At 34.9% G+C, this 27,995-nt stretch overlaps 2 protein-coding genes across 6 annotated transcripts; both read right to left on the bottom strand.

Annotated features, from left to right (window-relative positions):
- Positions 1 to 100: 100 nt before the first annotated feature.
- TRAPPC13 (trafficking protein particle complex subunit 13) lies at positions 101 to 27,995 on the bottom strand. Of its 4 annotated transcripts, none has more exons than XM_036409269.2 (13): positions 27,856 to 27,995; positions 21,160 to 21,228; positions 20,511 to 20,610; positions 18,440 to 18,524; positions 14,720 to 14,847; positions 12,650 to 12,722; positions 11,466 to 11,510; positions 8,345 to 8,362; positions 5,993 to 6,126; positions 4,529 to 4,727; positions 3,037 to 3,137; positions 490 to 640; positions 101 to 371 (listed from the first exon to the last, which is right to left on the bottom strand). In XM_036409269.2, the coding sequence occupies exons 1-13, from the start codon at positions 27,899 to 27,901 to the stop codon at positions 264 to 266; spliced, it is 1,257 nt and encodes a 418-aa protein (XP_036265162.1). In that variant the 5' UTR covers positions 27,902 to 27,995; the 3' UTR covers positions 101 to 263. The 4 variants fall into 4 exon arrangements, with proteins under 4 accessions (XP_036265162.1, XP_036265163.1, XP_036265165.1 ...); XM_036409270.2 differs by having other exon boundaries at positions 490 to 637; XM_036409272.1 differs by lacking the exon at positions 8,345 to 8,362.
- Positions 23,900 to 27,995, bottom strand: SHLD3 (shieldin complex subunit 3). Of its 2 annotated transcripts, XM_036409275.2 has the most exons (3): positions 27,856 to 27,995; positions 25,963 to 26,244; positions 23,900 to 25,367 (listed from the first exon to the last, which is right to left on the bottom strand). In XM_036409275.2, exon 3 carries the CDS (start codon positions 25,248 to 25,250, stop codon positions 24,495 to 24,497), a length of 756 nt encoding a protein of 251 aa, XP_036265168.1. In that variant the 5' UTR covers positions 25,251 to 25,367; positions 25,963 to 26,244; positions 27,856 to 27,995; the 3' UTR covers positions 23,900 to 24,494. The 2 variants fall into 2 exon arrangements, with proteins under 2 accessions (XP_036265168.1, XP_036265169.1); XM_036409276.2 differs by lacking the exon at positions 25,963 to 26,244 and having other exon boundaries at positions 27,856 to 27,994.

Below are 27,995 nucleotides of genomic sequence, written 5' to 3'. Positions count from 1 at the left end.
AGCTTTGAGAGAACAAGTCCAATGAAACAAAAAGGGTATGTGTAGAAAATATACAAATGTTTCTTGAGAATATAACTCACAAGATAAAACCAGTAGATGGTCTTTTCAAAACAAATATTTAATATTTTAACTGTTTTACAGGAAAGAAATTTAAATAACATATACATCCTTTTACTGCTGGCTTGATCATTATACAAAGGTGACAAAAAAAATACAGAAAGTTCTGTGAAACTCAGTGAAAGGCATAACATTGGGAATTTTCTTCAGCTTTCCACTTTAGTGGCCGAAGATACCACACAGACTTGTGCGATGTCATCATATTCATATGTTCTCTTTAAAAACGTGTCTGTTAGTCTTAAGCCGGAGACGCTCTATTGAGAGAAAAATACAGGCCTAAGTTTTCATTCAATGGTAATTACTAGGAAAGTATGGATACAGTTGATGGGTTAATAGCTCCCAAATACTGAAATTATTGAAAAGATGACATACTTGCAGTCCCTGTACTGAAGACAGTAGAGTAAGGGCCAGGCAGAGAGAGGAACTTGGATGCAGCTTTCCGAGCTGTCTTCCTGAAATGCCACACCAGTGGATAGAATTGGTATTGCACATTTCCAAAACTAGGTCCATAGTCCTTTCACTGCTGGAGGAATCAGAAAAACAGGAATAAATCTTGTTCCTTTCACAGAGGGATGGGATATTCTTGCATTACTTCCAGTGAGTTTGTTTTCTAGGTGTCCAGGAGAATTAAAAGCCAGAAACAAATGAAAATATATCATTTTTATCTCACTTATGATAGAGTCCTAAAAATGAAGGAAGATAGCATCTCCTAGCGTTTAAAGTGTCACTGAGACTAATGTGCCTTTCTGGTTGTTGGCCTTCTGGTTCTATTACTAGGCACCTGGCTCCCTGCTTTGCCACTTCTCTGGGAGACTTCTTGTATCTGTGTCTAATTTTAGTGCTTTGCATCCTTCCTATCTCTGTTGGGTAATCCGCAGGAGACACAATGACAAACTGAGTCTGGTCCAGTACTTGTCCTATCTATGTATCTTTACCATGGAGATAACACAGAAAATGACTGACAAGATTTATAAGAAATAAAAACTATTCAGGTTTGTTCACTGTTAACATAAAAAGCTTGCTTCTGGTTACAATTGATAGAATCAGTTCAGCTTAAATGTATTAAAACTTTTTTTATTTTTATTTATTATTTTTATTTTAACATTGCCCCCCCTCCCATACATACCCTCCCTCCCCAGAGTTTTGTGTCCATTGGTTGTACTGAAAGCATGCATGTTGTTTAAAAACACACACAAACCAAAGGCTCATAATGAAAAACACTCTACCACCATTCATGACTACATTCAACTCTTACCTTTTTTTTTTTTCCATAGTTGGCTCTATATTTTAAAATATTTATTTAAAATTTAATTTATTGATTTTTAGATATAACAATTTAATGGTACTTAGTTTATATAGGTCTCTCTGTTTCCTAAATAAACATTTAAAATGTCAACTGTGCCACACACCAGGTTAGATGCACTGCATGAATTTTCGCATTAAATTTCACAAAAACCCAGAAACTATGTTGATAGCACTTGGCCATTTGGTCAATAATGGATTTGCTATACCTCAAAAAACTCAAAGGAAGCAAACAAACAAACAAAAAACCCCAAGCCCCACTGTAAACGCGCAGGGCCTTTGCTCTGTGTGTATTGTTCGCTGAGCTCCTCCACTGTGGTCAGCACTGCATTTACAATTCTGGGCACGACATGGGCCCTTCCCGTGAATAATTCACAATCCAGTGAGGAAAAGACTAGCAATTGTAGCAATATATGAGTGTCACTAAAAAACTGCATTGAACTTTGCTGTAAGAGAGAAAAGGATGATTAACTCTGCATGGGAGGGACAAGGTGGCTTCCTAAGGGAAGTAGTATTTTTGAAGTTTTGAGGGATGACTCTTTCCTATCGCCCACAAATACCATAAGGTGGAAATGAAAATGGATTAGAAAGGTTTATACATTCACACAGTGAGGGCTGGGACTCATCACTGCAGTATTATTAAAATGCCCCAAATAATAATACCAAGTACTAATAGATGGAGTAGCAAAAGTGATAGGATTGGGATTTAATTCTAGGTTTTTCTGGCTTCAAAGCTCTGGGCTCTGCTTTTTAATAACTAGATTATTCTTTCCCTTTATTATCAAAGTCCTGTTTTCCAATCTATGGTTATCCCTTATATTAAATTCATAACCTATTTTTACTTTCTAACTACTAAAGATATAGCCCTAGGTATAAGTATGGCTCAGAAAAATCTGCCTTGTTACATTACATCTATAATATATTATTCCTCAAGAACCTATTATCTCATACTTGAATGACGTGAAGTGTGAGGGAAGTGTAAACAATGAAAAGAATCTGGACTCTGAAGTCAAATACACCCAGTTTCAAATTCTGGCCCCATCTTTTCTAGCTCTCTGTGCTTAAATAAAGTTCCTTAACCTCTAAGTTGATTTTCTCTTGCATAGACTGTGAATAATTAATACCTACCTCATAGGATATAATGCATGAATGTAATCTAATACATCAACTGCCTAATGCAGCACAACCTCAAAAATATGTAACATAAAGGTACCACATGAACAACTACATTATTCAACATCAACATCAGAAAAGGCCACATGTCAACAGGAACTTAAAAGGTGACAACCTATTTAAAAGACTTAAAAATTCTCTTTTAGTATTAGGAAGTTCAAAGTGGTAGTTATAAAATAGTACAGCATTACAGCATAGGGAATATAGTCCATAATACTGTAATAACTAGGTATGGGCCAGGTGGGTACCACGAATATTGGGGGAACACTTTGTAAAGTATATGACTGTCCAACCACTAAGCTGTATACATGAAACCAATGCAAAATAATATTAAAAGTAAACTGGGATTAAAAAATAAAATGTAACTTAGAAAAAAAGGAAATAAAAATGATCTTTTAGGTGGGTGAGGAGGGAAGGACATCCATCCACAAACATTGGCATTACCTGCAGTTCGTTATTTTACAGGTAATATGAAAAGGTTCTTCTAGGATGACGGTATCTGGGATTGCCTCCAAAGACAATCTAACATCTCCATAACCTGGAGCCTAAAAGGAAAAGCAACACAGTTAACATATATGTATTACAAAACCTTTCCATTGTTATGACAGTACCACAGTAGGATATTCATTCAATAGTTGCTGGGTCTCCAAGATGATGTTCGGAGAAAATATTTTTCAGTTATTCTATTCTTCATTCTAACTTCTTTTGCTGCTACTACCTGCAGAACAGCACTATAGACCCTGCCTGTTTTTGCTGTAATTACTCCATGTTAAGAAGAGTTATAATGAATCTCAAGGTCTATAGATCTTGTAGTAAAGACATTTCAGGAGGTCTTATCTTAAAGGGATGCTTTCCAAAGATACTGTGGCTCATATACACATAGCTCTAAATAGAGAAGATTACTGCCTAAACAGAAAGAGGATGATCACTCTGAAATGACCTTCAGGAAGAAAATCATGTCTTTTCACAATACACATGGGCAAGGATAGGCCGCAGAAACATGAAAGCTTGAAAAATGTCATGGCAGGACGATAGCTAACTGTTACATTAAAAATAGGCCAGTGACATTTTTTTTTGGAAGTGATTACTTCAAATAGTGAAAGAACAGTTAATTTTAGAATATATCAAAACAGGTAATATTCAGCACTAATGGAGGATTCTGTAGCATATTCTAACACAAAAAAGGAAGAGTGGTAGTTATTCCTATTCTCAGAGCAGAAATGAGGTATCCAATCAATGCTTACAAGTTCACATTAGTGGGACTCACACACTGGTTGCTGATAACTCAGATTTTAAACATCTTAAAAATGGTATAAACTGAGTAGGTGATGTAGTAAGAGTTTCAGGACATTGCAAAAAGGAAAATTTTAATATAGTGGAAGTCAGGTAACAGAGAGTATGATAAACCTTAGGAGGGAACAAATTATAAGGAGTCATTTTAATTTTAAAAATATATATATTTTATTGATTTTGTACAGAGAGGAAGGAAGAGAGACAGAGAGCCAGAAACATCGATGAGAGAGAGTCATCGATCAGCTGCCTCCTGCACACCCCACACTGGGGATATGCCCGCAACCAAGGTACATGCCCTTGACCGGAATCGAACCCGGGACCCTTTAGTCCCCAAGCCGACACTCCATCCACTGAGCCAAACCGGTTTCGGCAGTTATTTTAATTTTTGTTTGTAAAGAAAAAATCACGTATAAAGGATAAATGAACAGTTGAAGATTTTCCATTTATCTCATACCAATTTTTTCCCCTAGAGATCAGTAAAATTATTAGTCTCTTATCTCTTGTTCTCTAGTAATATTAATGCCTCTTATATTGCTCTGGTTTTTAGTGTGTAGACCTAGGAAAATTTAAGTTGTCATATCTACCTACCCGTCCCCCCCCCCACACACACACACCAAAACCTGAAGTTTTTTCCCAGACTCACCATTCTTTGAAGTTGGCTGGTTTGTAATCTTCCCCTTTCACCTAGATTTGTTTTCCACACTATATCCAATTTCCCAATTACTGTTACCCCCTTAATGATGCCGGCTTTTTCTGCAAACTCCTTCTTGGGCTTTAGGCAATACAAGTACTGGCGTGTGTCCATTGGCTGCAAATATGTTCTTGACCCAAACGTAGTTACACTGAGAGGGATGGAGACAGAGATGGAGAGATTTCTGTAGCATATTTAAAAGAAAAACCACGTGATTGTTCCTTTTGACAGGAACTGAATGATTTACCATCCAAAGATCTAGAACAGAACAGGTGAGTTGTTTCAACACAAATGAAAAGGATTTATACCAAGAGGATTTATTTTTGTTTAATTTTTGTTAATATGAAAAATCTTGAGGTTCTTTATAATAGAAAGCAATGTATTACCTAAAATATTGGATATGTATCAATTAGCTGAAAAAATGCAATAAAGATAAAAACTTCAAATATCCCTTTCCTCTTCTCTATAATTATAAAAAAAAAAAAAAAGATTAAGAATAAGAAGGGGGGTCAACTAGGGAAAAAGGAAATGTATGTAAAGCTTAAGACAAAAAAAAAAAAAGAAGAAACATAATATCATAAACTAAGTAATTATTTCCGAAATGAACTAAAATAATAGAAAGAGGATGGAAAATTGTTTTCCCCAGTGGGTGTATGAGAGGTTAAGAACTCTTTTGTATCTAACCAACATAATAAGATAACAGTAAACTTCCATTCTTGTTTAAGAAAGTCAGGCACTTTCTCCAGCTATTACCTTCCTATTCATATTAATGCCAAACATATTTATTTTTCAAAATTCCCTATAGAAAGACTTATGTTTTTGTTTTCACAAAAATATCAATCATCTATTCCTATATACTCTCCTTTTGATGATGACTGAATATTTTTTCTTAAAACTCACCATTTCTAATCTCTTCATCATTCCTTCCGATGCCTCAGTTTTATCATTTGCAGGATAAGATGAAGGTTTCACATTTAACTCACTGAATTATTATGAAAATTAAAAGAACAAGTGCTTCAAATAGTAAGACATAAAATGCAAATAACTAGGATCTTTATTTTTATGAGTAGGTAAAGCACAGGGCATCTTAGGGCAGTAAAACTACTTTGAATAATATAATGATGGATACTTGTCATTACACTTCTCAAAACCCACAGAATGTACAACACAAAAAATTAAGCCCTACTGTAAACTATGGATTTTGGTTAATTCTAAGTATCACTATTGGTTCATCAATTGTAACAAACGTGCCACATTAAAACAATGTAAATACTAGGATGCTCTGAGAGAGAAATTGGTTTTGAATCAACTTTCCTATGAAAATAAAAAAACTCTACTAACATCCAAGAGTAACAGATATCAGAAGAGTTCATACGTTTCAAAATAAGAATAAACACTTTCATAATTCATACTTACCATTCTCCAGCTTGGTTGACTGAATTTAATTCTGCTACATTATACATTATAGATGGCTCTAATGAAACTTTCTCCATAAACATGGGTGAGGTCGTAATATTCTGAATCTGGGCTTCGAGAAATACTTCATCGGTCTGAAAATATGAAAAAATATCCACCAAAGTGTAATGCTATTTAAAATATTAACCTCAACAAAATATCTGATCTATATGAAGAAAAAATATTAACCACAATGTGATTAGTTCATGCCTGAAAGTCAATGTTATCATAATTAATGCAAGAAAAGAAATCTTCATCCTAACGTAATTAACAGGGGCAAAGTCAAGTGTTAGTCAATTGATAACTTGTCAAACAATGGATGGGGGATAACTATGATATTTTTGTATTAAGATAAAAAGTATTTTTTAACTGAAATTTCATTCACAAATATCCTAAATCTTCTAGTATAAGTTATTAATATGTTAAAATGAAATTTAGTATGATTAATATACCTGCATACCTATCATTGCAGTGATACACTAAGATAATTTAGTCTTTATAATATTTGAGCATAATATAACAATTGTCACACTGCTTCAACTTAGATAATATAGAGACCACTAATACAGTGAATAATGTATTTTATATAGTCTTATAGAATTTAACTTTAATTAAAGCAATTTGTTAGTGGCCGTTACTAATTTCTTGGTTCATTTAAAATATAAATTTAGCCGAAACTGGTTTGGCTCAGTGGATAGAGCATCGGCCTGCGGACTGAAAGGTCCCAGGTTCAATTCCGGTCAAGAGCATGTACCTTGGTTGTGGGCACATCCCCAGTAGGGGGTGTGCAAAAGGCAGCTGATCGATATTTCTCTCTCATTGATGTTTCTAACTCTCTATCCCCCTCTGTAAAAAATCAATAAAACATATTTTAAGAAATAAAAATAAAAATAAAAAAATATAAATTTAAGGTAAAAATTATGTGAATTACACTTGACAATTTTAGAACTTTTAAATAAAACAAAAGGTATTTTGTACTTAGTGATGTTTGAAAAGTGATGCTATTCAGCAGTATTTTAATCAATGGGTAATTTAAATAAGTACTTTTATAAAAAAAATTTTATTCTCTGATTAGTTATGTTAAACATTCTTTTTATGCTATTTGGTTATTATTTTTTGTGCGTGTAATTGAAGGATAACAGATAATTTGGTTTATTTTATAAACTAACCTATATGAGAAATAATATAGTAAAGATATTCAAGAATTAATTTGTTCAAAATTTTGTAGTTATATAGGTACATGATATATATATATATATATGTGTGTGTGTGTATACACACATACTAGTATGTGTGTATACACACACACACACAAACTATAACCAAAACATCTTGGCATTTATAAGCCTTTAAATACTAAGTTCAGAAAATGAAAATCATTTGCAAATATAATGATAAGGTTATATTCTAATGTATTATTATCTATAATAAAACAGATTCTTTACTTCTTGGCATATGTGCTCAAATGAAAACAAAAATATAATGACGTATCAGTTTAAAAGAATATACCTTAATTTAAAGGCATTATTCTGCTATTTTCTCAAAAGAATCCTAAATATATCCCATCAATCCATTGCTTTAAAAATAACCATAGATCTACATTTCAATTTTAAAAGTGCAATTTTCTGCATAAATTAGGAAGAGTTTAGATAAAATGAAAGAAAAACAAGCAGCATAATGGAAAATTAAGTTAGTTTGAATAGTTAGTATAAAATAATTTGACATTTGAAAAAGAATTCAGTGCTATGGCAGTTGATATTGTTATTATGTATGTAATGTAACACTGTGTAAGCAAATACTGCTTATAGTTAATAAAAATTTAAAAATATGATTTTAGCCAACTTGGGAAAATTTGATTTTCTTCTGTTTACTATTATCAAAGGGCCATCTTTACCTGACCCAGACTTAAAACTAAAACCACTTGTGCATTTGAAGATAAATTTAAACTAGATAGTTTTTTTAAGAGTTAAAGTATTAATAGGATATTTTATTAGTAAGATGTTGAAAATCCCAAGGCTATTTTAAACAAGGTTAACATGACTCTTTTAAAAAAACACTTAAGGGAAAAACACTAAAAAGGAGAATATAATTGTTTCAATATTACAATTTAATCTCTGATCTATTTTTTTCACAGAAGACAATTAATATAAATTTAAAAAGTACAAAAAATTATATTCAATATATATCTTTTTGAAGTTAAGTAGCTGGTATTCATACTAACTTTATTTTTCCAATATGTTTATAAAGAGAGATTAGAGTAAAAAAGTGGTGAGTAAGATAAGCATAGAAATTTATAATAAAAAATCAAATTACCACAGAACTGAGGTCACTCTAATGGAAAAATAAAAAAGAAAAATTAGAAAAATCAGAATTAAATGTTAAAGAAAAAGAATAACTAACTTTAAAATAAAATGCATTTCTGCATTTTTTTTAATTTACTATACAAGACAGCATTAGTAAAATAAGAAAGTAAACAGAAAGCTACATAAAGGAATATGACAAATCATTTTTCTAAACAGGTGAAACTATTAAGGTTAAATGAATAGAGACGAACATGACAGGTAAGTACTTAATAGAAGCAAATTTTCAAGGGCACATCTTGGGAGAGAAAAGTATATCCCATGCCTTTCTAGTTCTATAAATTCTTTACTGCACTGTAATTCTTCACAGATTACTTAAAATGGACATACACTACCCTCCACATTCAGAATACATACAATGAAGACATTCTTCTCAATTTATCTAATAATGGAATCCATTTTTCAAGGAGCATCTTGTGTGACTAGGGTTCTATGGATCACTTCAGAGAATGGTGAGATAGACCACAGACAATTGAGAATTTATTCTATTCTTGTTAGTAGATTTCAGTGAGTCTTACTTTTTAAAATGTATTTCTAAAGTTACCCAATTATCAAGGGTCATCTCAAATGTCCTTTTTTTTTGGTCAAATACATAGCTGGAAATCATATTTCACTTCTCTGTGTTCCCAGAGTATTAGTACACTTCATGATCTGGTGGGGGAGGGGTGCTTATACTATACTGTAGCTGTCATGCTGGTCTCCTCCATTAGACCTAAGTTCCTTGAGGATTGTGAAGATGTCCAGTTTATTTATATTTCTCTTCATCACCTGGCCTGGAGCTCTGCATCCAGCATGTGACCAAACGTCTGAATCCCAGCATCTAATGTCACTTCTTGAGAGGCTTTTCTATTTTAGAAGACTATGACAAAATTTTCCACAAAAACTTGTTTGTTTGTTTTTAGGAGACTCATATATTATTAGAATTCTTAGAAACAGCTTACAAATGTCTGTGACAAATGATGGACTGATTTTAGGTTTGTAAGGACTATGTCAGAGTATAAAAAATACCACCTTCCGTCTAGAGTGATTTATTAACTCCTATCATTTCCTTGCATTTCCTAGGAAACTGCCTCAATCCTATCTTGTTTTTAAAGAGATATCTATTTTAAAAAGTTCAGATTTTATTAAAACTTTTGTTCTGAAGTTAGTTGGCAAAAACTTGAAATTTATGTTTATTTACATATAATGTTAGCTGAAAAAGGCAACAAATAAAATTGTTACTATGATTATAAAAACAGGATATTATATATAAATGAGTAAAGACTGAAAGAGAATATGGATGAATGAAAAATCAGTTACTTTTTGGTGTGGTGAAATTGTGAGGTTTATTTATTTATTTGTTTGTTTTTAGGGGAGTATGTCACTTGTATATTTTTCATGGAGTAACTAGCAATTCATAAAGCTATTCAAAAATCACTGAATAAGTGACAAGTATTATAAAACTACTTGTACCTGAATATACCAACATATCTTCAACAAAGAAAACCCAAAATATCTTAATATGTACTTTCCAATGAGCCATTTATAGAAAAAAAAAGACCCACTATAGCCCTATTTATTTTTAACTTTCTAACATATCTAGTCTAACAGAATAGTTAACAATCTCTGCTCCTACCAGGAATGAAATTTTTCCAATAAGACTATTTAAAATTCACCAAGTCGCCCTAGCTGGTTTGGCTCAGTGGATAGAACATCAGCCTGCGGACTGAAGGGTCCCAGGTTCGATTCCAGCCAAGGGCACATGCCTGGGTTGCGGGCTCCATCCCCAGTGAGGGGCATGCAGGATGCAGCCAGTCAATGATTCTCTCTCATCATTGATGTTTCTATCTCTCTCTCCCTTCCTTTCTAAAATCAATAAAATATATTTAAAAATAAATAAAAATAAAATAAAATTCACCAAGCCAAATGCTGCAATTAATCAAAATTACAGTATTAAATAACAAAAAAAGGTGGAGCACATATGTAGTATTCCAACTCTCCTAACCCCCAAAATAAATGTCCAACTCTTTAAACTAGTAGGCCAGCTGGTGTGGCTCAGTAGTTGAGCATCGATCTATGAAGCAGGAGGTCGTGGTTCAATTCCCAGTCAAGGCACATGCCCAGGTTGTGGACTTGATCCCCAGTTCGGAGTGTGCAGGGGGCAGCTGATCAATGATTCTCTCTCATCATTGATCTTTCTCTCTCTCCCTCTCCCTTCCTTCCTGAAATCAATGAAAATATATTAAACACACACACACACACACAACACATACCTCAAGCATCTAGACATCTAGGAATCTCCTTGATGAGACTCTACCCTCCCATCAAATATGTACACTTTTCACTACAGGTTCCATGTGCCTGGGCAACTCTGCTTAGAATGCCTTCACTGCTCTTACACTTGGGCTCCCCAACATCCCTTCTTCCAGACTCTGCTCAGTTCCCCTCTTCTTCCATGAAGCTTCTTCAGACTACTTCAAAATCTCCTCCCCAGAGTTCCTGTAGCACACTTTTTTTAAATATCATTCTCTTAGGTTCACTTTATACTAGAGTAGCTGGTTTTGTTATTTTATGTCTTTTTTTCCTCCTCATGGCTCTTTACTGTAGATCAGGCTCCTTCTCTTAGACATGTTGGTATGCCCAGTTGTACAACAAACTTCATACTGCTGAGCTCTACTTATCAATATTTCCCATGTAAATATTAAATCTTTTTTGCAGGGTTAGAGCTACCACTTTACTTTTTGAAATATCAGAATTACATTGTAAATATTCAGCAGATCGCTGATGTTTTTAAACAGTAATAAGAACTATTAATTGGAATGATAGGGCAATCATTTAATGAAAGGGGTGAAAGCTTTACAAAATTAACAATGAAAATAAAAATCATACTGATTCCATGTAAGTTGAAAACAGCAGATTAAAGTGATCTTCAATGAAATTATTCACTTTTGATTGAACTTTATGCTCATTTTTCACAAGTAATTTGCAGGACTATCAGCAATTGACTTCAATATAAAAAGAAATGTAATACTACATAATTTTAATCAAATAAGATCTTAATGTTTTATCCAAAATATTACGTGCCCAACACTTACCTCTGCATTGTAAAATTTGGTTTTCACATCCAGTGGTTTGAGAACCTAGTTGAATAAAGCATATCAAGCAGGAGTTTCTTATCATTTGACCATTCATTTTGTTTGGTTGTTTTAAATAGCAGGGCTTACATGTGTCAAAGCCACTTTCCAATTTATTTGTAAAAGACTTTTCTAATAGGTATGAAATCCTCTTACAGAAACAAAAAACCCTAAATGGATAATCCTAAATGCATCTTTAAAAAGGCAACCATTGTTTCTTGACTAGGGGATAGTTACGTGGGTTTTACTTTATTACATTTGACTGAACTGAACACATTACTTCAGTATTTTTCTATACGTTTATTTACCAAAAATGTTTATTAAATTAAGCAACTAAAATTCCTTTTATTTTTTCAAAAGGCATGTAAAATCTTAAAACAAATTAGCAATGTAGCAAAGCAATAGCAAAATATGTTTCCTATTGATAATAGTTTTTCTTTCACGTAAAGGTATAAAAAATATATATAGCATCATAGCTAGCTCTATATAAAGACATACATGGTAATCTTGTCTCCCAGTCCACACACACATATGTACGTTAAACAGTGGTTTTTAAACTATTTTTGATTACTGACTTTGAAAATTGTGTATAAATACAAAATTTTGGAGTCCCGATGAAGCTTGGTGTACTCAGCCCAAGTCAATAATTTCTCATTTAAATATTTCCTTATAAAGTTGATAACATCTATACTTATTTTACCTGGACTTGTCAGTCATTTTCCCCCTCTTCATGTGTGCTTTGTGAAGTTATAAAAATAACAGAAATATTTTGGGGGTAAAAACCTTCAAGTTTCATTACAAGAACATCAGATTGGTACGCGAGAGGCCCAATGCACAAAATAGGTGCAAGGTTAGGTCCTTGCAGCCCGAGCTTTGTCCAGAATGTCACCAGGAAGGACATCCAGTCTAATTAGCATATTACCTTTTTATTATTATAAATTGGTAATGATAATTTCTCTGCTTTTAATTAACTTAATTACATCTAACTTCAGATTGCTAGTAATATGAAAAGTCCAAAAATATTATATGCTTTATTTGGAGCCTGTTTTCACTGTAGAAAAATAGAAATAACTACACTTTCAAAAAACAAATAAATACAAAACACACACACAAATAAAAACATTTACCACTGTCATATTCAATACCTGAAATTTGAAGAATTTTCTAAAATACATTTTTTCTCCGCCCTGAGTTGTATAACTCACTGCACACACCAAGCTGAAACAGAAAGATGTCTTAATCATTCTGAATCATTTTTAATTGTGCTCCTTTTTAAAAAAAATATATGCTTTTATTGATTTTTAGAGAGAAAAGAAGGGAAAAGGAGAGATAGAAACATTGATGAGAGAGGAAGATCATGGCTGCCTCTTGCACATATCATTACTGGGGATTGAGCTGGCAACAAGGACACGTGTCCTGATCAGGAAATTCAACCAGGGACCTTTCAGTTCACAGGATGATGCCTAACCAATGTTATGCTCTTAGAGAAGATGTTTCTCTCTCTCCCTCTCCCTTTTTCTCTCTCTAAAAGTCAACAATCTATCCTTAAAAAAAAAAAAAAAAAAAAAAAAGTGTTTCAAAGATCATTGACTAAAGAGGGAAAATATTCACATGAATTGAAGAAGACAAAACCATGAGTAATATGGTATTTGTAAAATTTGTAAAATATTACGTAAATTATTTATACATATCTGCTACCTATATGCACATAAAAATGAATGAAAAGAAATACAGCAATATTTTAAGACTGGTTATACCAGGTGATGACATTGTAGCTAATTTAATTTCTCCATTATATTTATGCCTAGTACTAAGCCAGGTCCTAGTGATATAGTTTTGATCAAAACACAGTATCTGGCCCTGATCAACATAGCTCAGTGTTTAGGCTATTGGCCCACATAATGAAGGGTCACAGAGCATGTACCTGGGTTGCAGGTTCCACCCCTGGCCTGGCGTGTTTGGGAGGCAACCAATTAATGTGAGACACATGGATGTTTCTTTCTCTCTCTTTCCCCTTACTCCCTCCCATCTACTCTCTAAAAATCAATGGAGAAAATATCTTTGGGTGAGGATTAACACATAAAACAAACAAAACCCCACAATATCTTTCCTCAAAGTGCTCACTGTAGGAACAAGAATAGCACGGTACAGGTCTTGAAGGCAGATTTAGAGTTGAGTTCCACACCATTATTTACTAAGTATTTAACTATACCAAGAGTCTCATTTTTCTGTAAAATAGGGATTTTACACACTTAATATTTCAATAAATTCAATTGCAACATATTTTTACTTCTGTTCCTTGCTAGATCCTGGGGACATAGTAGATTTCATGAAATTTATACTTTAATGCAACAGTAGGCACTCAGTAATTTCAGTACAAAAGACATTTTAAAAATGACAAGTTGTGGATACTACGGAATGTGTAAAAGGGGTCACTTAATTCAGTCTAGGAAATCAGGAAAGCCTCTTTGAGGAAGTCATGCTAAATCTGAGATATGAAGAAGTAGAACTAAATAAGATGACATAGGCATTCATTTGTAAGGGAAGAATATATTTTAAGTCATAGAGTTCAGAGGTAAAAGAAGTCTAGTATGACTGCAGTGTAGACAGGGAGAGAAAGTGATGAGAATATAAATAGAGCCCCAGCTGGTTTGGGTCAGTGGATAGAGTGTCAGCCTGTGGACTTAAGGGTCCCAGGTTCAATTCTGGTCAGGGGCACATGCCCAGGCTACAGGCTAGTTCCCCTGTTGGGGGGAGTGCAGGAGGCAGCCGATCAATGTTTCTCTCTCATAATTGATGTTTCTAACTCTCTCTCCCTCTCTGAAATCAATACAAATATTTTTTTTAAAAAGAGAAGGGGCAAAAATTGTGATGTAAGCAGAGATGAAGAAGAGATGGTAATGAAAGATGGGTATAGGAACTAACAGAATTTGTGAATTAATTAAGTGGTAAGGCAGTGGAGAAATATAAAATTACTTTAAATGGCTGAAATGTTCATATTTGCTTCTCAGATTGAAAGAAAAATACAGTTTTAACATTCAAATACATACAAAATATTCTGTTTAAACTTTGTTTCTAGTAAAATGTAAACATGAAACATAAAATGCTTTCTGAAGTAGGCATTAGGTTTAATGATAACTGGAAATAAAGCAAAAGTTTCAAATAAAGGCATATATAAAAGAAAGCCTTCTAAAACTCGTAAAAATAATCCTTACATGTGTGTTCCAATTTCCTTTACTTCATGGTGTATGACATCATCAATACAACAATCAGGTTTCAGTTCAGCCACTGCAGCATTGGAGGCAGAAAGATTTAAACGCTGAGAGCTTGTCTGAAGATCAGCCTTGAAAGAAAGTGGCAAAAAATAGTCAAATGAGACTGGTTATCTACATGGTGAGGACAGGTATGGATGCAAAGAATAGGAACACAGAAGTAGGATGGAGGAGGAGCAAGACTTCTCTGCGTAAGTGTTTCTGTATAGCTCTGACGCTCAGAACCATGACAATGGTTCACATACACATGCACATAAAAAATAAAATAAAATCAACAAGGTAGTATGAGAATTCAGAATTAAATACAAATGTCTCACACAGGGCATTCTTCACTTAGGTATTTAAAAAATCTTCAAACTGCACAGAATGCAAAGCCACCAATAGTGTTCATCTATACAAAAACACTAAAAAAAGAAAATAGATAATGAGAATTTAAACAAGTCACTGATAAAAACTGCTACCCCAAAATAAGTGTGAAAAACAGAAAAATTACAAGAATAATACTGTCTGATTATGATGCAATATAATTACAAATGATTAATAAGACAAAAAGGCCTTTCTATTTGAAAAACCTATTTACTCTTGGGTAGAAGGGGAAATATAAAGGAAATTATAAAATTATTTAAAAAAACTACATATCAGAATCTGTAGGATACACCTAAACCAGTGAATCAGAAGAGAATTCGCTTTTATAAAAAAATAGTAAGAAGAATAAAAATAAACAAATTAAATCCCCAGCTAAAAAGGTAGAAAAAGGACAAGATAAATAATCAGAACCACAAAGAAATAGTTAAAAGCAAATATTAATGAGGTAGAGAATAGAAAAGCATTAGATATAAAGTAATAGATAAAAAACCTAATATATAAACCAAGAGATACCTAAACTAAATCAAGAGAAAAAGAAAGCAAAAATATGCAAAATAAAAAATGACCAGGGAAAAATAGCATTGAGATAGACATTTTCAGAGACTACCATGAAGACCTATACACAAATAAATTTTTAAAAATCTACATAAAATGGATCATTTCCTGTAATAAGACAGTTTTGCAAAATTTACACCATTAGAGATGAAAGATTACACATACTAATCTCCAGAGGACGAAAGTGAAAATGCTATCAAATAACTTCCCCAAGAAACAGCACTAGCCCATATGATTTAGCAGGAGAATTCTACAAAAAGAATTCTACAAACCCTTTAAAGATCAGATAGTCAAAAAGAAAAAAAAAAAAAAAAGAAAAAAAAAAAAAAAAAAGAAGTCTAAATGCTCCATGTATTGCTCCAAAGCATTGAAAATAAAGGAAATTTCCCTAAATTTTTATTTAACTACCATAATATTATTTTTTTATTGTTTAAAGTATTACGTATGTCACTTTTTTCCCCTATTGACCCCCCCCACCACCACCACCACACCACTCCATCTCCCCAGGACAAGCCCCCACTGCCCCAGTATCCCGTGTCTATTGGTTATGCTACTATACATGCATACAAGTCCTTTAGCAACCATAATATTGATACCTAAAACTTGATAAAAGAAAACATGAAAAAAGAAAAATATAAGCCAATATCATGTTATGCTACCTATGTCATCATGAGTCTGATATAAAAAAATGACTTATGTGTACATAATACAACTAAATATCTTTTTGAGATGAAGAAGATTCTTTCCATGGACACAGACAAAGGACAGGGGAAGGACTGGGGTGTGGTGGGAGCTGGGTGGAGTGGGGTAAAGGTAAAACTGGGGACATCTGTAATATACTCAACATTAAATAAATTTAATTAAAAAAAAGAAAATTCTTGATGGGTATTACACTATTCAATAAACATTCGCTAATGTTATATTTCAAACACCACTGCCTTTATAAAAATTAAAACTAAATAAAACCAAAAGATATAAACTTACATATTTATAAGTAAGCTATTATATTATTTTTCTCTTTTTAATACTTATTTACCTTAAATTAGATGCCTTGATTGATTTATTCATCTTATAAAAATAAATAGAACATTTACGGAATGCCAGGAAAAAAGTATACATTCTCCAAGTTCTAAAAGTCAGATCTTTTCATAATCGAATGCAAAGACTGGCAAACTTTAAAAGATCAGGCAGCAAATAATTTAGACTTTGGAGAGCTCTTTTGCAACTACAACTCAGCCACTGTAGCTTGAGATCTGCCACAGATAATACAGAAATAAATGAGTGTGGCTGTGTGTCAATAAAACTTTATGGACACTGAAATTTGAATTTCACATCACAAAATAAGCTGTTTCTTTCCAATCATTTGAAAATGTAAAAACCATTATTTGCTCAAAAGCCATAAAAACAGGCATGGACCAAATTTGGCCTACAGATTATAGTTTGCCAACTCCTGACCTAATGAAAGGCAGAAACCCCATCAATAGTATAATAAACATATGCACATGTATGCAAAAATTTGCATCCAATTTCTGAAAGTTAGGTCATATAGGAAATTTGGTATATTTGCTCTCTGAGGTCCTTTTCAATTCTAATAATTGATCATTTTCAAACACATCCTAATTGGACTTCCGTTCTGGTAATGCTCAAGTGACCTAAACGCATCACTTGGGACAGCTTTTACAAAACTTCTCCCTCATATTCAGTGAGTTTTTACTTGCTTTATGCACTTTCTCTATGTAAATAGATTTCAGATTGTTTAATTGAATTGGTATATTCTCTCTCTTAATTTCTAAATGACTGAAAAAATCTTCTAACTGGTCTATTTCCTACAAACCATCCCATACAATGCTTTCATCAGTCTTCCAAAATAGTGTGAATATCTTTGTTCAAAATCTCCACTGACAGCCTGGCCAGTGTTGCTCAGTGGTTGAGCATCGACCTATTGAACCAGGAGCTCACGGTTCAATTCCCTGACAGGGCATATGCCTGGGTTACGAGTTCAATTCCCATTAGGGGGCATGTAGGAGGCAGCTGATCAATGATTCTCATCATTGATGTTTCTATCTCCCCCTCCCTATCCCTTGTTCTCTGAAATCAATTTGAAAAAAAAAAAAAAAAAAAAAAATATATATATATATATATATATATATATATAAATTTTTTTATTTTATTTTTTTAAATCTCCTCTGACTGCCCACGGTCTCAAAAAACAAAACAAAATAGGCAAAATCTCAACCTTAGCCTAGCTTGCACGGTGCTCCACTGTGTGCACATCCATATCTTGTCTACTCTTCAGTGCTATAAGAACACAATTTGTATCCCTATGTCTCTGCTTCCGATTACCTAGTTCCTCTTGTCTTTTTCTCTAAATCCTACCATTCTTTCAAGACCCTCTTGTGCTCCTTTTCTTCTAATAAGCTTTCCTGATTTAGGCAACTCCCCCTCTCCCCCCTCACTCCCTCACCTTTCCTCCTCCTTCAAATTTTATTATGTTAATCAGAAATTGCTAACAAAAACATTCTGCTGTTTACTGTTGACTGGTACATTTTCTCATCCAACCTATCACAAACTTTGGAAATAACAGAAATGATCCTGTGCTTAGCTTACTATACTATTAGGTATTTAATTATTGCTTATTGTTGATGACAAAAATTTCCATATCAAACATGCTTTTTATAAGTTTCCAAAACATAATAGAAAAGTTGTTTTAAAAAATATATCGCAAACAAGAATGCCACTTACTTTTACCAATATATCTTTTACAACTTGATTACTATCATTATGAACGCTGATATAACTGGAAAAGGTCTCTCCCAAAAATATGTTCCTGTGAAATAAAATAAAATTTTACATAGAAATTCATTCAAGATTTATCATAAATATTCTATTTGAGCACCAATGAGAACTTCAAATGTAGAAAAATTTATTAAAGGATAGAGATCAGGAAAAATACTGCTTCAACATTCCTTGTTTACATTAGGCTGCTCTTTTATTAATAGAGGCCCAGTGCACAAAATTCTTACACTTGGGGGCGGTGGCCCCGTCAGACTGGCCTGCACCTTCTCTCAGTCTCAGAGCCCTTGGGGGATGTCTGACTGCCGGCTTGGGTCTGCTCCTCATCCTTAGAACTGCCATAGAGGCAGGAGAGGCTCCGACCACCACTGCTGAGTTCGCCAGCTGTGAGCCCGCCTTCTGGCTGAGCGCCGCCCCCCCTGTGGGAGTGTACTGACCACCAGGGGACAGCTCCTGTGTTGAGTGTCTATAATAATAAGCTGGTGGTCACTGTGCATCACAATGACTGATCGTCCCACTGTTCGATTTGCATATTAGGCTTTTATTATATAGGATAAGTATTTTGAATTGCATCCTACATAATAAAAGCCTAATGTGCAAACTGACTGAACAGAATGACCAGTGGAATGACGGGCCACTATGATGCACACTGACTACCAGGGGACAGACACTCAATGCAGGAGCTGACCCCAGCCCAGCCAGCATGGGCCCCCCAATCGCCCTGCTGGTTGCCCCACAAGGGAGGCGACTGGTGGCGACGGCAAGGCTGGCAAGTAGGCGGTGCCAGGCCAGCCAAGGCAGGTGCCATCAGGGGGCATCCCGATCGCACTGCAGATTGGCCCTGATTGCCGGCCAGGCCTAGGGACCCTATCATACATGAATTTCATGCACCGGGCCTCTAGTTTAATCTGTAAAGCAAGCTATAAATCATGGCCCTCAACTACAGCACCAACTGCCAGTTTCTTTAGGAATAAGTCACTGAAGTCAGGTCCATGTTAAGAGTCTTAGGAGTCTTAAGATTTGTTATTGAAGAGGATAGAAAAAAGCAATTTTTGTTAACTAACTTATGACCTGAATCTAGAAGAGACCCAAGTAATTGATTTCAGAGTATTTTTTTATATTTGATTTTTCTAAGTTAGTCTAATAAAAATAGTAACTAGTGGCTTTACTGTATACTTTTTACAAAATATATTTTATAAAAAAATATATTTGTAATTATATACTATATAAAATATTTAAAAATATATATTTATAAAACATTTTTACATGAATATATTTCCAAGTTTTGAAGACACTAGTCAATGACCATCTTCTGTAAACCTTTCATAAAAACTTAAAAAATACATTTTAGTGTCAAATTCTCTCAGTTGAAAAGGATGGAACCAGGGGCAACCACCCCAATAATAATCTATAATAATAAGCTAAGAGAAAGAGGAAAAATAAAAAAAATTTATAGCTCCCAATTAGCTGCCAAGTCTGATAACTTATGTTGAGAGGGCTGTGAAGTTGAATAAAAGAGATGATTCTGAAAGACATTTGTATTAAATAAATTAAAATAAAAGGAATCCATGGGCATTAAAAAATACAGAGTAGAGCAAAAAGTACTGTTACAGTTGTCAGTATGCAAAATAGTTCATTCTTGTATTATTTATTAATTATTGTATTATTTTCCATACAAACAACTATAAACTGACTTTTGCCTGACCCTGAATAGAAAGATCTAATCGAGAAAGTTAAAATCCTATCACTTGAAGAATCACTATTAATATCTTGGTATGTATCTTATTTTTCTTAACTAACTAACTAACTAACTAACTATATATATATATATATATATATATATATATTCTTACGGTTTTTTAAAAACCAGTATCATATAGTATAATTTTGATGAACTGTTTTTTTATCACTTAAATGGATCATGAGCACTTTGCCAACCCATAGTTATTTTTCTGAAAACTAGATTTGTAATGCCTTTAAAGTATTTGCTGCATGTCTTATATGATTACATCATTCTTACCCGAAATTCTGTGGTAAAGTCAACATTTCTCCCAACATTAAAATTTCTGCACCATTTACAGTTGAAGGATCATCTCTCATGAGTTGGTTAAAGAGATCTCCTATAGAAAGACAAAAACATAAAATTCTACCTTGTAAATAACTTTACTTACATAAATAAAGAGAGATGTTTTTAAAAAAACAACCTCTTCACAAGTTATATTTAAACAAGCTAATATGTAACCTTCAATGAAACTAGTGCATGCCAATAAATTCTAGTTTCACAGAGAATGAACATTAGAAACAAAGGTAAATATAGATCAAGTGATATAAAATATATTATAGTAAGCTCCAGTAATTTTAAAAAAAGAGAATGCTAATACATACATTGATGGAACAATTTGAAGACAAATGTAATTTTTATAGCATTATGACTATGGATGTATTATTATTAAAACTAAAATAAAAATCTCCTGTTGCCATTGGATATTAATAGTACCTTATAATGAGACCTGTAACGTGATGGCCACCACTTGCATGCTACAAAAACAGGGAACAGAGAATGTAGCAAAGAGTAAAAATTGGCAAGGCTGGGCTTATTCGAAGGTAACAGAGTCAATCAAGATGCCAATTTTTCCCTAAGTGCAAGTAGAATAAAGTAAGTGCCATACCAGGTAAGTCTTTCTCTTCACATGTTACTGGAATATTGGTGAATAAAGTAGGCTTCGTCAACCGCATCACTGTGAATTCCAACAGTAAAAAAAATAGGTATATTAATATTGCTTTGGGCTAGTATTCCCAAGCCAGTGCATGGCACTCATCCATTTTATACTAATATAAAATATAACTATATACTTCCTAAACTAAATATAATATTAAACACTTCCTAAGATTATTATATAGCAATCATTCATTTTAAATGCTAATATATGAAACAATTTTATACATGAAAAAAGAAAATAATTTTACATTTTTATAAGTTAATGAACTTTAAAAATTAAATGTAAATACAATACACCTCATTACAGAAAAACTAGAAAACAAAAGAGTTTATCCTATCTAATAGAGGGAATATGTTAATTGATCGTCACACCATCACAAAGATGGCAGCACCCACAGCCACAAGATGGCAGTGCCCAGTCCTCTCAGTCCCACCTCACCCAGTCCGAGTCCCCCAGTCACCTCAGCCCTGCCTCCTCCAGCCTCAGTCTCGCAGTCACCTCAGCCCCACAGAGGAAGGCAGTTGGGGGTGATTGGGCTGTCATGGAAGGGCAGTTAGGGACAATCATGCTGGCAGGGGAGCAGTTAGGTGTCAATCAGGCTGGCAGGGGAGCGGTTAGGGGGCTATCAGACTGGCAGGGAGAGTGGTTAGGGGCAATCAGGCAGGCGAGTGGTCAGGAGCCAGCAGTCCTGGATTGTGAAAGGGATATCTAACTACAGGTTTAGGCCAGATCCTGCCAGGCTGGAGGACCTGAGGCCACACCTACCGCCATGTGGGGCTTAATGCAGGATCTCAGGTATGATGCCAAAACCAGTAGTCAGACATCCCCCGAGGGTTCCCAGATTGGAGAGGGTGAAGGTGGGCTGAGGGGCACTACCCCTATGCACAAATTTTGTGCACCGGGCCTCTAGCCCTATCTATAGAGTGAATATACAAATTGACTGTCATGCCATAACAAGATGGCTGCACACACAATGGAGGCAGGGATTCCATAACATAAGGTGGCTGTGCCCACAGCAGAGGCAGGGATCCTGTAACACAAGATGGCTGCGCCCACAATGGAGGCTGACAGAGCCTTAAGGAGCAATCAGCAGGGACCCCCTAGGCTGCGTGGTGCTGGGCGGGGGCAGGGAACCTGAGGCCGTGTCTTCTGCCTGGCAGGACTTGACAGGGGACCTCAGGCCATGCTCCCTGCTTGGCGGGTATTGATGAGGGACCTCAAGCCACGTCCCGGCCAAGCAGTTTTATGGGGACTTCAGACCACACCCCCTGCCTGGCAAGGCTTGATGGGAACCTCAGGCCATGTTCCCCGCCCAGTGGAACTTGCAAGCAGGGCATGTGCCCTGACACAGGCCTGTAATGCCCAAACATCAGCCACACTGGCCAGGGCATGAGTGCCTAACTTTTAGCCCTTGATTAGCAACCTCTCAGTAAGTAAGACCTGAACAATAATCAGCTTCACCATTTAGTTTTGCCTAATTATATTAACCAACTATTGTTCACAAGCTCACTAGCAATACTCAATGGCTTCTTGACATTTCTCCAACAGTCTTGGGTTGAAAAGCAAGATTGATGAACAAAAGAGGAAGTCATTACTGAAGAAGCTACTTTGGAAACTCCCTCTACAATAGGTGATTTTTCTTTTAAAGACTTCCGGAAGCATTCATGCACATGCTGTTTATTTTCTAGATAGCAGTCTCATTTGAGACAATAAAATGACACTAAAAATAGTTAAAAACAAAACAAAATTTGAACAGAGTAAAATCTAACTGGAAAAGATTCCCTCTTTATTAAAAATGAGTAGACTCCTCAGACTTTAAGCAATATCAGCCTGTGAAGAATCTCTCCAAAGGGCACATGTATCATGCATTATGAAACCTCTACCACGCTAGGCAAACATATCTCCACTTGGCTAATGAATACACTCTTACTGGTTTTTTTCAAGAGTTTGGTTTTACTACTTAATAGTAGTAACTCCATGTAAACTCTGTGAGGGCAGGGTACGTTTGCATCCCCTACTGAATTCTAGTATCTAGCTCATAGGAGGCATTTAAATTTATTAAATAAATACACCCTTTTATAAACCTTTTATTCCATAATCACTTTGGTTATTTATTTTTTTAAATACATTTTATTGTTTTTTTACAGAGAGGAAGGGAGAGGGATAGAGAGTTAGAAACATCGACCAGCTGCCTCCTGCACACCCCCTATTGAGGATGTGCCTGCAACCAACGTACATGCCCTTGACCGGAATAGAACCTGGGACCCTTCAGTCCATAGGCTGATGCTCTATCCACTGAGCCAAACCGGTCAGGGCACTTTGGTTATTTGTTTAAAAATTATTTTTATTGTTGAAAGCATTATATATGTTCCTCCTTTTTCCCCCCAATGACCCCCTGCACCCTGCCCCCACTCCATCTCCCAGGCCTTCACCACACTATTGTCTGTGTCCAGGGGCTTTGCATATACCCATGTAAGTCCTTTGGTTATTTCTATGAGGTGATGCATAAATCCATTTTATAACATTTTGGTTATGGGAAACCAACAATGACTTCAAGAACCAGCAGGTTAGTAACCAGTATTAATAGTCATTAATATGGAATTACTTGTATTAGAATAAAAAGTAACTTGATTTCTTATCATATTTAATACTTCTTTTCAAAACATGCTATATAGCCTTAAAGATATACTATGGTTTTAGGAAAATTCTTTATTTTATTATTTAACCTTTGTTTCAAGACAATACATCAACTGTTATCTATTACATATCTTTGGGAACACACACAATTTGGTTGGTCTCCCACTTAAATAGCATTCCCTGAAAATGAAACAGGTTTTAGTTTAATTTTTAAAAAATTATTACATTTTAGATGAGTAAAGAAAAAAATAGTATAAAATTAGATTTTAAGGATTTACCCAAATCCAAACTATTCACTGTAACTCATAGGAATATATAACTCAACCATTGGAAAATTAACAGAACAAAAGGAATGGCTCATTTTACCTCTAACATTAGTATAAATAATTTATCAAAATTAATTTAAACAGTGGCTGTTAAAAAGTTCTTGACTTAAATGACAAGTCTACAAATTCACATGACATTTATTCCTGAGACACAAACTGAACACATATTACCACACAATTATTTTTCACAATGTTAAGAATAAATAGGCTATACTAACAAAGATTCAAATAAAAAAAATTGTCAATAAAAATTTAAAAACTAGTAAAATTTACTCATCTATTTCAGTACATACTCTTCTTTTTGACAATCACTGGAATTCATTACATACTAAAAATAATACCATGTTTATGCACAAATAAATTTATTTTCCCTGTAAGAGCTAATCTTCCTTTAAGGAGATTTCCCACATATTCACAGTACATAATATCACAAAACACCCATATTTGGCCCAAATGTCTCTGAATTGTAGCATTACAAGATGGAAGTTCATTGTGCCTGATAATTCTATTGAGTTTTGCCCATATGTCTTCCAGAGTTTGGTTGTTACATACAGTTTGATCTACTGTCCATCTTGCTCTATAAAATAAGTGTAAACCTAGTGCCTTTATACTATCTTGCAAATTTTTAGACAAAGGAAAAATATCTTCAGTACAATTTTTGCTGGAAAGTGAAACACTCCAAGACCTCTTCTCGTGCTGTTTCCCTTTCTCTGATTGTTTATCCCGATTTCCAGACGTAGTCTGTTCATTCAGTGTGTGTGAACGGATTAAGTGCTTCTTTTCTTTCAAATTAGGCTGAAACTCCAATAGAGCTACTGTGCAATCATAACTCTGTGACTTAACATCCCGTTCTGAGATGGCTAAGTGTTGTTTCACATCTTCAGTTGCCTCTTCAGAAATCACAGGTGGTGATCGTTTAGGTTTGAGGGGAAGTTTGGACCCATCATGTGGAAACCAAGGGATAAATCTTGATAGCGGACGTGTAGGAAAGTCTTGAATTGCTTTCTCTGCAATTTTCAGCAATTGTGTGGGATCACTCTCATATGCTCGATAATGCAATATTATTTCGGTGGTCATTCTGAAGTAGTCCAATTACTCTTAATGAAAATAAAATTTCTTAGCTGAGCTCCTCAGAGCTAGAATGTAATTTAAAATTACAAGACTGTTTCTTTCCAAACCAGAGGGTAACAGGACCTAAAGTGGAAGTATTGCAAAGAATAAGATATGGTAGGGATAGCCTACATACAAGTAGTCAGGGAGAAAAGGAAAAACAAAAACCAATCCCAATATACTATTTTACCAAAGTGCTATTGGTAAATGTGAATGTAATCCATGAATCTGGAAATCCTTTCTCTCATGAAAATAAGGGAGCTGTATTAGATGCCTTATCAGCTCACTTCTAGCCTAAAAATGCTACTGTGTTCCCACGAAAATAAGACATCCTCCGAAAATAAGAGCTAGCGCATGGAAAAACAAGACATCCCCTGAATATAAGATCTAGCGCATCTTTGGGAGCAAAAATTAATATAAGACACTGTCTTATTTTCAGGGAAACAGGGTAGTAGTCAACATGTTTAATTTAATAGGTAATAAAGAATTTTGGAAATAATGACATTAATATATTAGGTACTAATAATATTAAGACTATATACAAAACAAAGAAAAATTAGTGATTCTTAAAATACTAGATTCATATATAGATCATTTAAAGAATACTACTACTTAAAATTTTTAGACTTCTCAATAGTAAACACTAAAAGCATAAAAATGGTTTCAGTTTGCATTTTACCCAGGCTAGGGACTGGTTTTGTGACAGCCTCCTCTGTCTAATTAAGGCACTTAAGACCATGGCTCTTGAATTCCAATTTGGAGGGAAGCAAGAAGGCTAAACCCTTATTTTTTCTTCTTATAATACAGAAGTCCTCAAGTTGCCCCAAATTAAGCACTGAGAGTAAGTTCAGCATATAGTACACAGGCTCAAGAATGGAACCTTACAGGATCAGCAAGTCAGTTTTTCTAACCAGGTACAAAACTGCAAAAGCCATACTTGCAAATTCTTTCATGTCTTGCACTAAAAAAAAAAAAAAAAAAAAAAAAAAAAAAAAAAAAAAAGAAAAAAAAAGAAAAGAAAAAATAAAGAGAGAGAGATTGAATTCCTTCTCCTCAAAATCATTGAAAGAACTACTTGATGAGGGTTCTCCCACTATCAGGATAACAGTGGTGGGGACTCCTGGCATGATGTCAACACTTATATGACCACCTCGTGAAGAGTCAGAAGTCATCTCATGATTATTTTAGCCTACTGTTAATGTCCATTAACAGACTTGACAACTTGTAAATTCATAGTATTCATAATTTTTAATGTTTCTTAAATTAGGTAGCACATCCTTTCAAGAATGTATGCTTTTATTTTTTCCTTTATACTTTCACATTGTAAGATAAGGACATTGAGAATTCTTTCAGTATTGTCTAAACTTATTCAGTTTTTGGGAAAGACGGAGGAAGGCCTTGTGCTGAAATACTGCCTCCATCAATAATTAGCTTTGTGATCTTGAAAAGGTTTCTTAACTTTTGAGAGTTAAGGAACCCCTACTGGGCATGCTTGCTGTGAGATTGAGAGATAAAGCCCCTGGCAGTTCCTTTTCCTCTTTTTCTTCAGGAATAACCCACTTCAGTCCAGCTCATTTGCTCAAACTAAGCTTACTGGGCATTTTGCTATATTACTTAATATTGCACTTCCTTAATTAGGCAGTCAGAGGCCGTCCTGCTAAGCCCAGCTATCGGTATTTGATTTTACGTTACAAATAGGACTGGGGGGCTTCTGGAAGGGAAGGTCCTCAAAATGAATACCACAAGGATGTGCAATGCAACTGAGTTCGAAAGTCTACTGAGCATTTTCTCAGCTCAGTCGAAGAAGGGGTTGGTAACCACATATCAGAGCATACAAAAAATAAAAAAGTGCATTTGTGGAAAAAATAGATAAAACATAGCTGAAAGCATTTAAAAGTTTGTTGTCCCCCCCCCCCCCAGAAAATAACAGGAATTCAAGAAAAACTCTTACCTGTTTTTCTCTAAATAATGATCTAATTATCAAACATACTCAAATTGATGGCTAGGTACAGAATATGAAAGTTGACGTGAATTTTCCCATATATACGGTATTTTGAAGTACACACTACAGTAGATTTTAACAAAACTGAATTATATGTCAGTACTATGTACTTCTAAATCTTTGGCACTGCTGTTCTACAGATGGAGGTGAAGGCTCTTTGTCAGAGCCGCATGAAGGGACAAGACACCAAAGAAAACCACTTCAGAGGTCGCCTGTCATCCTCTTGGTCACAGGGCTGGCTCTCCCTGCGTAGGGTGGGGACGTCAGGTTCTGGGACTCCAATCTGGTGACTGCAACAGCACCTAACTGAGTGATTGGCCTCTATCCCCACCCCTCCGCCACTGGTCTACCTACCCGTTTTAGAGGGAGGCTCTCAACAAACCTAAAATCAGAGTTGAAATTGCTTCCCGCCGCTTCGGCGCCAGAGGCAGAGCCACAGGGCGTGCAGGGAGGGTAAGAAGAACGAGGCCTACACCCCGCAGGCCAGGGCTGCGTGGCCAAGACTTGGAGCTCTAGAGGGGGGGAGGGGGGGAGGAGAGAACAGATGAAGGGGAGTCAGGTTCACTTTACCTTTCAGAGCCAGCAGGTGCTCCTGTTTGGGGGGATTCACTTCCATTTGGACAGGCACTCTCGATCGAGAGCCTACGGGGGTTGAGGAGGTTCAATCCAACCCGGAAGAGAGCAGAAAAAACGCACTTTGGGGAAGGCAG

This window comes from Pipistrellus kuhlii, unplaced genomic scaffold (assembly GCF_014108245.1).
Source record: "Pipistrellus kuhlii isolate mPipKuh1 unplaced genomic scaffold, mPipKuh1.p scaffold_m20_p_4, whole genome shotgun sequence".
Lineage (NCBI taxonomy): Eukaryota > Metazoa > Chordata > Mammalia > Chiroptera > Vespertilionidae > Pipistrellus > Pipistrellus kuhlii.
The sequence above is the reverse complement of the archived record's forward strand: the minus strand, read 5'-3'. Positions and strand labels throughout refer to the sequence as shown.